General features: G+C 36.1%; 1 protein-coding gene across 1 annotated transcript; it reads left to right on the top strand.

Moving 5' to 3' along the window:
- Positions 1 to 1864: 1864 nt before the first annotated feature.
- Positions 1865 to 6294, top strand: LOC103489898 (boron transporter 1). Its single transcript, XM_008449232.3, has 12 exons — positions 1865 to 2446; positions 2558 to 2640; positions 2807 to 2999; positions 3100 to 3238; positions 3357 to 3522; positions 3644 to 3810; positions 3905 to 4078; positions 4182 to 4277; positions 4396 to 4533; positions 4815 to 5134; positions 5215 to 5482; positions 5662 to 6294. The coding sequence occupies exons 1-12, from the start codon at positions 2343 to 2345 to the stop codon at positions 5965 to 5967; spliced, it is 2154 nt and encodes a 717-aa protein (XP_008447454.1). The 5' UTR covers positions 1865 to 2342; the 3' UTR covers positions 5968 to 6294.
- The last annotated feature ends 4823 nt before the right edge of the window (positions 6295 to 11117 follow it).

The raw sequence follows: 11117 nt of genomic DNA, 5'->3' as shown, positions 1-11117 counted from the left end.
GAGCTGCCCAAAGGAAAAGAAATGCAACAAATTGATATATAGAAGAAGGTAGAAGATAAAATGACCGACTTAAAAGGGGCATAAATTAAAGGCAAAAAGGGCTAATAAAGCAAAAGCATACCCCGACCCGAGGCCATAAACGACTTTCCTAATGTTGCACCAAAAACCCTATGGAACTTAGCTCATGTAAATACGTCGTTATTATTTTCATTCACTTTCTAACTTAAATATTTAATTAAGCACGTGTGTTAAGCATCATATTCGTAGGTAGATCTTCCTATTTTGTAGGTTGCATTTTTTTAAAATTAAAAAAATTTATCATTACTATCGTGTGAATGACATCTTTTTTTTTTTTTTTCCTTCTACATCTGGACTTTGATATAAAAACTTCTTTCTTCCGATCAAACATCGCTAATTCTACCCTTAGAAACTTGGCCGTCGAAATAAATTTATATTATATTTATAGGTTGAATCCCAAAACTAAACTACAAAGTTACTCTAAACGATTAGAGAATCTTAATTTTTTTTCTTCTATAATATGTGAGGTGGGATAATTGAATTTCAAAGCTTAAAGTTGATGGTATACCGTACCATTTATGTCCATTGAATTATGCTCTTAGTTTGATTCTTTTGAAATATTTGACACTCCCACCGAAGTACATAAAAAGATTATATCTCTATCTCTACATTGCACTTCTTAATTAAAAGTTAAATATCGTTTAAGTCCTAATTTGATTTCATTCTACTTAATCTCTATACTTTCACGTGTCCAATTTTTTTTTAATACATTTCATAGGTAGTCTTTCAAGGTTAATTTCATTTTAATAAGTTAAATGACAATATTAGCTTTTACAACATGCAAGCACGTAAAACATTCTTTTAAGAATAATTTTTTAGATAAAATGTAGGATTTAAAATCGTAACCTTATAAAATGTTGATACATAGATATCAATTTTAATTTGTTTTTAAAAGAATACCAATAATAAATTAATTGCACATATTAATTTTAAAATTTGCCGAAACTAGGACAATTAAAAATATAGAGAATAAAATTCTATTTAAACTTTAATTGAATTATTAAAACAACCAAACCAACATATGGTTACTTGAAAGTATTAAGAATAGAATAAAGACGAAGTTCATATAGTCTTTACCTATTTGTCATTGGTAGAGACATATGCTATAGACATATGCTATTGTTGGAAAGACTAATGCATGGTGTCTCATTCCAACTTTTTCCTTCTCTCTCCTTTGAATTTTGTTCTAAAATTTATTTAAAAACAAAATTAATTGGAGCTTAGAGTTTGATATATATATATATATATATATGCTTTTATTAAAATATCACTTTGGTTCGATGTGATCAAAATTAATTCTTATGGAAAATGTTTAAATAATAAAAATTATTGTATGCAAGAAAACAAAATATGCAAATATATTTTTAAAAGATATATATAGTAAAAATGCTATAGCTGAGAGAAAAAGAAGTTTTAAAAAAAGTTGAAAGAACGTTGAAGTATGAAGTTGAACAAACTTTCAACCTAAAACAATCAAAATAGTGTTTTAACTCCGTCTCTCTTTTACTTTTGTTATAAAGCTGTAAACTTTAAGTTCATCAAATGGGCATTAACAAATATTGCATTAATGGAGGATCATCTGGAAAGTCCCACCACCAACAATACCTTCAAAGTTCAAAACTTTAATGGCTAATGGTGATGTGATGATATGGCATTTTGGCCTCACCCATATGAAAAGGGTCCCATGGAAGCTGTAATGGTCAGAGATACAGAAGATTCCTTCTCGCAAAAACAAATATTCATAATTGAATGAAACCCCAAAAACAAATTTTGTTCCTTTTTTTTTTTTTTCTTTTTCTTTTTTTTTGACAGTGAGCTTCATTTTCATACCCCCTTCTGACCCGCTTCCATGTCTGCATCAAATCTACCCTCCTTTCCCTTCATCCCCCACCTCCCCTTTTCTCTGCCTTTTCGTTCTCAAAACTTCTTTTCCACCTTATATAATCCACAATGTTGCTTCTTTCTCTACACATCCATTTCCTCTGTTTTCCCTGAGATTTGAGGCTTCTTCTTGTTTCTGTCTTAGTGTTTTTCATTTAAAACCTCTTTCAATCGCCTCAATTCTTCTTCAGCCATTGAATCATGTAACTGTTTTTCCTTTTCTGAGTTTGAGTTTGAGGTTTTACAACCCCCTTTTAGTTGATATGGCAATGCCATAGAAGAATCCCAGTAGTTGAAGTTGAAGTTGAAGTTGGTTTTTTTCATACTCGTCATCATTGTGAAGTTGATTTTTGAAGTGAAGGAGGAAGAACCATTTTGAAATTATGGAGGAAACTTTTGTTCCTCTTCGTGGAATCAAGAATGACTTGAAAGGGAGATTAGTGTGTTACAAACAAGACTGGACTGGTGGTTTGAGAGCTGGATATAGGTATGAAGTCTCTACATTTTGGCCTTTTTAGTTTTTGTAATCTTGGTTCATTTTGACTTTTGAATTGATATTAAATGTGGATTCTTGATGCTTTCATTCGTTTATTTATAGGATTTTGGCTCCCACCACTTACATATTCTTTGCCTCTGCAATTCCTGTCATTTCATTTGGTGAACAGTTGGAGAGAAGTACTGGTGAGAGAGTTAAAAATTATAACCTCTTTTTGAATTTCACGTTAGATCTAATGTTGAATTTATTAAAAAGAGAAGGAAGAACAGGAAGATTCTTAAGATTTGGATTGATTTTGGATTCTTTAGTATGTGTCATTTGATTATTGTGCTTTTTCATTGATTTATGCAGATGGGGTACTGACTGCAGTTCAAACCTTAGCCTCCACAGCTCTTTGTGGGATCATTCATTCTATTGTTGGAGGTCAACCTTTGCTCATCTTGGGAGTGGCAGAGCCTACTGTTATTATGTATACCTTCATGTTTAATTTTGCGAAAGAACGACCTGAGTTAGGCAGGAATTTGTTTCTAGCATGGAGTGGATGGTATGCTTTGTTACTGTTTCAAATGAATTAGAATGGTCTCTTTTGAAATTCTCCAATGCTTGTTGCTAACATATCTTTGTATGAATATGTGAATCTTTAGGGTGTGTGTTTGGACTGCAGCCTTGCTGTTCTTAATGGCTATCTTAGGAGCTTGTTCCATCATCAATAGGTTCACACGTCTGGCTGGTGAACTGTTTGGTTTGCTTATCGCGATGCTTTTCATGCAGCAAGCGATCAAAGTAAGAAATCTGCACTCTCATTTTCTCTTAATTTTACAGGCTCGATATCTAGTAAGCTTTAATCTATTAAAAAGGAAAAAAATATGTTATATAAGTAGAGCCTTTGACTTTGTTGTAGGGACTTGTGGATGAGTTTCGCATCCCTGAACGAGAGAATCCAAAACTGATCGAGTTTATACCTTCTTGGAGGTTTGCCAATGGGATGTTTGCTTTGGTACTATCATTTGGCCTTCTACTCACTGCTTTGAGGAGCCGCAAAGCACGGTCATGGCGATATGGATCTGGTAATATCAGGAAGCCATTAAAAGATTAATGTTCAAGAAAGTTCTTCATAATTGGCAATTTTGTCACTTAAAGCTGATGAAAAAGTCAACTCTTATACAATTTCCTCAATTATTTTGGCAGGTTGGCTCAGAAGCTTGATAGCAGACTATGGAGTACCGCTCATGGTTCTCGTTTGGACAGGTATTTCTTATATACCTTCAAAAAATGTTCCACAAGGAATCCCAAGGCGCCTCTTCAGCCCCAATCCATGGTCTCCTGGTGCGTACGAGAATTGGACTGTTATTAAGGTAAGGCTAATCAGTTTTCTACTGAATCTCTGCCTCGTCAGATCCTCTTCACTCATTGTACTGAAGTGCTGTATTTTTTGCCACAACTTTGCAGGATATGCTTGACGTTCCAGTTATTTATATATGTGGAGCTTTCATCCCGGCTACAATGATTGCAGTGCTTTACTATTTCGACCATAGTGTTGCATCCCAACTTGCTCAGCAGAAAGAGTTTAATTTGAGGAAACCATCTTCTTACCATTATGATTTACTTTTATTGGGATTCTTGGTATGAAAATGAATCCCATTGGCAATTTCCTTTTATCCAATGTTTTCTGTTGGGCATCAGCTTCTTACATCAATATAATGGTTCAAATCTCATCTTATTTCAGACCTTAATATGTGGTCTTCTTGGAATCCCTCCATCCAATGGAGTTATCCCCCAATCTCCAATGCATACAAAGAGCCTGGCCACTCTCAAACATCAGGTAGACCAGTGGGTCCGGTCCCATTAATCTTTTTCAGAGTTGTCTTCATTGATTTGGTATAACATAATCTTTTGTTTTTGAGGGGTGCTTTACTGAAAGATTCGGGTTCATTTTGCAGTTGCTGCGGAATAAACTTGTAGAAACGGCACGGAGTAGTATGAGAAAGAATGCTAGCTTAGGACAGTTGTATGGAAGTATGCAACAAGCATATCAACAAATGCAGACCCCCTTGATCTACCAACAGCCTTCACTTCGTGTAAGACACTATAGTTCTGCACTTCCAAATCTCAAAACTCATCCACATATAACTTCGTTCTTTTGTGCACAGTTAAGAAAATTTGTTCATATATGGGAATCTTAGACATCTAGGAAGTAGTCTCAGATATACACAAGGGTATTCGAGTCATTCACCACCAGTGAAGCACTTTTCGGATTATTGTGTACCTTGTGAGCTTTAAAAGAGAAGAAAAAGACATGCTCTCAATCTTAATACACCAAGTTCTCCTGTTACTAATCTATGTTAGAACTTTTGAGCAGGGATTGAATGAGCTAAAAGAGACAACCATTCAAGCAGCTTCTAGTATGGGCAGTTTTGATGCTCCAGTCGATGAGACAATGTTTGATATTGAAAAGGAAATTGATGATCTATTGCCTGTTGAGGTGAAAGAACAGCGGGTCAGTAATTTGCTTCAAGCTGCAATGGTGGGAGGATGTGTTGCAGCCATGCCGGTCCTGAAGAAGATCCCGACCTCGGTTCTATGGGGTTACTTTGCTTTTATGGCCATCGAAAGCTTGCCTGGTAACCAGTTTTGGGAAAGAATCTTGTTGCTCTTTACTGCACCCAGCAGAAGATACAAGTAATGAAAACTTATAGTCCTCTACTTTTCAATTTGATATTCTTCACCAAGTAACAAATATGTTTTTTTGTCATCTGCAGAGTTCTTGAGGATTACCATGCAACTTTCGTCGAAACCGTGCCATTCAAATCCATTGTACTTTTTACCATTTTTCAAACAGTATATTTGTTCATATGTTTTGGACTAACATGGGTTCCGATTGCTGGGGTGATGTTTCCTCTGATGATCATGCTCCTCGTCCCTGTAAGACAATACCTTCTTCCCAAGTTTTTCAAAGGGGCGCATCTTCAAGACCTTGATGCTGCCGAATATGAAGAAGCGCCGGCTTTACCGTTCAATCTTGCGACGGTAACATTTCCTATTCTCACTTGAAATTCAACTTAAACTTAGCCTACATTCTTGTTGAAATCTTAAGCTTGATCTTCCTGCAACTTGATTCAATTCTTCCACTTATATGGATTTAGATGCAGATATATAATTACTAATCACCGAGCTGGTTGACATCTTTAATACTAATCTGTGAACAGGAAGCCGAGCTGGGAGCAGGAGCATCTTTCGGTGGGGATGGAGAGATCTTAGATGAGGTTATCACCCGAAGCCGTGGAGAGTTTAGGCGTATTAGTAGTCCTAAAATCACAAGCTCCACAGCAACACCAATATCTGACAGAAAAAGTATAGACAGCCCTCATCGCTCTTTCAGCCCTCGGTTGAGCGAGCTAAGAGGAGAGCACAGTCCTCGAGCCGGTGGACGAGGGACACCGGGTCAGAGGAGTGCAGAAGCTAAACCATCCAGTCTGGGAAAGAGCCCTCTTAATAACACAGCATCAAAGTAGATGCTGAAAGAAACTTGTAGAATTCATCCTCTGATAAGAAGTTTTAGATAAGTTTGATATGATATATTGTTAAATTTGTAACTTGGAGTAATGTTCATTTTTCTTTAGCATCTTTGTATAGTCTTCTTTCTTCTGCTCTTGGTTTCTCTTTGCAAGAACAGATCCCTTCATAAAAGTTGCCTTTCTCTTAAGATTTGTAGTAATTCAAAGTGTGTTTTTGTTTAATGGTTTGCCATAGATTACATCAGGTTTTTGTTAGATATGAATATGCATTATTTGGAAGTTTGTTCAGTGGAATCAAATCTCTCAACACTACATTTAGCACCATTGTCATTCTTTCATATCAGTCTATTTCTTTTTTTCTTTTTTTCTCTGTCTCAACGAAAGGAATAAAAGAGAAAAACAGCTCTTTTGTTATGACAACGACACCTATCATTTATCAATACATTCTTAGACATGAGTGAAAAGTACTCTCTAAAAAAACATTTAGATTTACGATCAAATTTTGACTTGGGATGATCTCACTTGTGAACTTTCAAATGTTTTCTTTGAATTTCTATAAAGTTGTTGCAATATCTTGAAATTGTTATATGGCGCTTCAAACGACTAAATAGAGGTCTTGTTGACAATTTGTGAAAATAGTTTGACAAATCATTATGTTATCACATGACAAACATTTATGCTATTTATATTATTTACTAGCATTAGATAAATTTCTCTACTAGCAATTGTGGCTTACTTAATTTGATGTTTTCTCTTTAACAAAAAGCAATTGTAAACCCGTAGATATATCTAACACATTGTCAATGACTCATTTAAATTTATGTCATATTCTCTATTATTTACACTTAATGGTTGGCTTTTATATATTTTTTTTTGGGAGGGGGTGGAGTTAGCTATTGAAGAAGTCATATCTATAAAGAAATTCGACATTTAACATAGTAAAATGATATCCACTGCTTAGCCAAACGTCATAGTTCTAAAATCAACATAAATAGAATGATTTTTAATACAATGTTCTTGACTTTTTCTATTCTTTAAAGTTTCCTGGTTTTTTACTTGTGATCCTAATTTTATAAACTTTCTAAAATAATGAAGTATATGATTATATTTTCTATGAGTACTGTCAACACAAAACATGAAGAAATGTGTGTTAGTTATTCATACTGACCCTTACAGATTTAGTGGTTGTAGGAATATGGACATAATTATAAGATAATGGAGATCAGGGCTATCATTCTTCATTCGTTCCAAAATTTAGGACAAACAAAAACGACATTCAAAGAAACGTGGAGCAACAAACATTTTTCATGAAGACGTCACAATAGAAGTGACTGTTGAAGTCAAATTCCAACAGTGTTCTCAATGTTCCAAACATGACACAAACTCTTTAGGGGAAGGCTATAAAAAAGATACCATAATTAATGGAACCAAAGCAAAAGGAATGGACAGAGTTTCTCTAATGGAAAAGTCCCTACACAATCAATTGCAAAGAAGAATGTTAGGAAAAAGAAGTAGGTTTTGTCATTTCTATTTGACTTTTTTCTTTCCCCTTTTCGTTGGGGTTTTACATGTTCATGAGCCCAAATATTGAGGCAGGGCATAGAAGAATTCATGAAATATAACAAATAAGCAATAAAATATATCACTAATACCAAAATTAAATAATGGAATACATTAGGTATGTTAACTTGTAATTTGAAAATTGTAAAATGTTTATTTACTAATTCTTAATTTTTTTTGAAAGAAATTTATTTTAGCATCAATTTTTTTTGTAACATTAAAGATTTCGATCGACTTTAACGTTGATATCCATAAAGATGTTTTTTCTTGTCATAAAAGGAAAGGAAGTTAAATAAATTCACATGAAGGTGGTAGAATCAAAAGTTGTGGTGTGAATTAGACACAAGAGTTGACCAAAAAAAAAACATTTTGTGGTGGATGAAATTCAATCACAAATGGACAATTTTTATGTATAAAATTAAGTTGATAGTAGGCTTCAATGGGGAACTATTGGCCATGCTTTTAAAAAAAAATAATAGAATTTGAAATAGAAAATTTTATAGGTTAAAAAGAAGGATGTAATAGAAGTTGTTTTATAATCATTTGCCTGTTGACATATTCAATTCAATCTAAAATTGTTTATTCAACCCAAATTAGATTTATTTAGTTTTCATCATCCTCTAACTAAATATAACTTTTGAAGAACATACTTATATTAACATTCGTACTTTATATTTAATTAAATCTGATATACTTATATTAATATTCGTACTTTATATCTAATTAAATCTTGCAATTAAAAGAGTGTCTAATATTTTTTTGAGTTCTTGTTACTTAAAAGTAAACTTATATCCAATAATTATTTGGATTATTTTATAGATTGATCTCTAAAAAGTGAAAATGTCAATCGATTCTTTTTTGTAAATGAGGTTTTTCAAGTTCTTTTTAATATTTAATTTTCTTTCCCTCAATAACTCCCTCTCATAGTGTCAGCAACAAACATATATAGTTATTTCTTTTTCCTTGGGCAATATGAGGCAATCAACGGTAACAAACGAGAATTTTCCTTATGCAAAACAAACTAAGTGCAAATGGCAAGAGCAAGAAAATGAGAAAGAACAAGAGAATGACCGAAAACGTAAAAACAAACACTCATGATTTCTATTAAATTTCAGTAGTTCAAAATTTTTGAACTGAAATTAATTGTTAAAAATTATATTGTGATGATCGATGTGGTATGTGTAACGCCCCAGCAAATTAGAGTTTCATTTGTTCATCTCAAGAGTTTTTTTCCTTAATTCAAATTGTTATGGAATTGGATTATTGTGGACCTTATACTTAATTTAAGGGTAAAGTTTTCCTTGGTTGATTATTTTAATTATTGAAGTTAAGGATGAAATAAACTAATTAATTGTGAAGTAACAAATTAATTAATTGCTTTGGAAAGGGTCAAATGTGGCTTTATTGAAGATAGAGAGAGGAGGGTTGCCATTGGATTAAAATAGAAAAGAAAATAGTAATAAAAGAAGAAAAGAAAGTTTTGTGTGGGTTTTATTAAATTTTAATTATTTTAATTCTTTTAAAAAGGGGGCATTGGGAGGCGTGAAACTCATCACCTTCCCAAGGAAAAAAACCCTAGCCCCACCTTGCTTCCACCATAGTCGCCGCCACCGAGCCGATGCCACCCTCCCAGCCGCGCCGGAGAATTCAACTGAGTCAAGCCGCCGCACGCCTAGGAATAGCTATGCACGTCGCGCCGTGTCTGCAGCCGTCTCTCGCAGCCGTCGCCCGAAGCCGAGTCAGCGTCACCTTCGCGCGTCGGAGAACAGATCAAGTCGAGCCGCCGCACGCCGCGCCTGCGTCTGTCCCGCCGACCTCAAGCCGTCTGACTCGCGCCGTCAGCTGCCCGACTTCGCCAGCCGATCTTCCATCGTCCGCGTCGCGCCGCAGCCAAGTCGCAAGCCGCGTCGCACCCCGATCCGAGCCACACCGCCGCACGCTGGCCGTCGGAGCCGCGAAGCCCGTCGCTCGACCCGCGCCATCTTCCGGAACCCGACCCGCGTCCGCGTGCAAGCCGCGCCGCCTTCACCGCAAGCTGAGCCGCGTCTCCCTCCTGTCGCAAGCCGAGCCGCACGCGCAAAGTTTCTGTACCGAGCCGAGTCGAGCCGCGCCTGCGTCAAGCCGAGCCGGTCCCTGTCCTTTTCCAGCCGAGCCGCCAAGACTAATTTGGCTCCTTCCACCCAATTTGTGGTAATTAAATTAAATATTTTGGCATTACCCAGTAAGACTCAATGTATTTGGACACTAAATCATTTAATTTAGAATTAAATTAAATTATTTTCCTTAAGGGGCGTCTTGGACCAAGTAACTGCTGCAGCGTGGGATTCTCCCTCGGCTTAAAGGGAGTTAGCGCAACCTTGATTTTGGGGTAAGTTGCTTCAAACGACTCTTGGATCTCTGTTCCTTGAAGGTTAGGTCTAATTGTTGTTTTTAACCATTTAGGGCCCTGCTGCTTGGAAAGCACACCTTCTCTTACTTTTAGGACTCGACAACCAAATCTCAAGGTAAGAGATTCTACTACTAGCTCCATGTTTAGAATTATGAGATTACGTATACTTCAATTGTGCATGTTGAGGACTAGACAGTACGATGCATGAAATCAATGATAGTATGATGCAAATGACGATATGGTTATATTATAGCATGTTGTGTGGTGACGAGAGTTGTTATGGCTGTACAACGGATGTCGAGATGGAGAGTGTAATGATGATTTATCTGTTATGTTATATGCTGATGCCATGTGTATGTATACTGCGATTAGGGTACCTGTTAGCTTAACCTGTTAGAGTCGTACCTGCATGGGTGTCCTTCGGGATCACCACCTATTGAGGACTGTGTGGTCCGACGGGACACCAGTCTAGCATGGATATAGATATGACTCGAGTGACTCGACGGGGTCCTCGCATCCCGATTGTCCTAGGTGTCCCCCGGGCCACCGAAGACCAGAGTTACATTCCTACGGGAGCGCATGTTGCACGTGTTCGGGAACGTGCCAGAGATTGGGTACCAGTTACAGGACTCTGACAGGAAGTTAACAGGCAACTAGTGGGACTAGTAGTGGGTCCCTTACTGAGTATTTTATACTCACTCTCTTCATGTCATGTTTTCAGGTAGAGGACGAGGCAAGGCAAAGGCAAGCTGGCGAGCGACCCGAAGTGACCGTGGCGAGCCATAGGGACTCTGCTTCCGCTTATTCTTGTTTCTTTGACTTTAGTACCTAAGCTTGAGTATTCTTCATTACTTACCATCTTTTATGTAGATAGGGCCCGAGTAGGACTTTAGAACGCATTTCTTTTTTTTTTTTGCATATCTACCTTGTTTGAATTTTCATAAATAAAATTTCTTAAACCTTATGCGTTTTACTAAATTTTATGACTTAAACCACTTGTTCTATATTTAGTAATGACTTCGATTCAGTATAAGGAGTTGGGTCGTTACAGTATGTCCTTATAATATATACAATAACAAAAATAATTATCTTTGAAGATAGCGGTTTGTAAAGATGTAGTGTAAATTTGTAATCAATTTAGGTGTAACAAATTGGTAGTGTGTACCATGTTTCTTCCAACAAATTCAATACAACGAAA

This window comes from Cucumis melo, chromosome 4, assembly GCF_025177605.1.
Source record: "Cucumis melo cultivar AY chromosome 4, USDA_Cmelo_AY_1.0, whole genome shotgun sequence".
In the NCBI taxonomy this organism is placed as follows: Eukaryota; Viridiplantae; Streptophyta; class Magnoliopsida; order Cucurbitales; family Cucurbitaceae; genus Cucumis; species Cucumis melo.
Note: the sequence above shows the minus strand (reverse complement) of the source record. Positions and strands in the feature narration are given on the sequence as shown.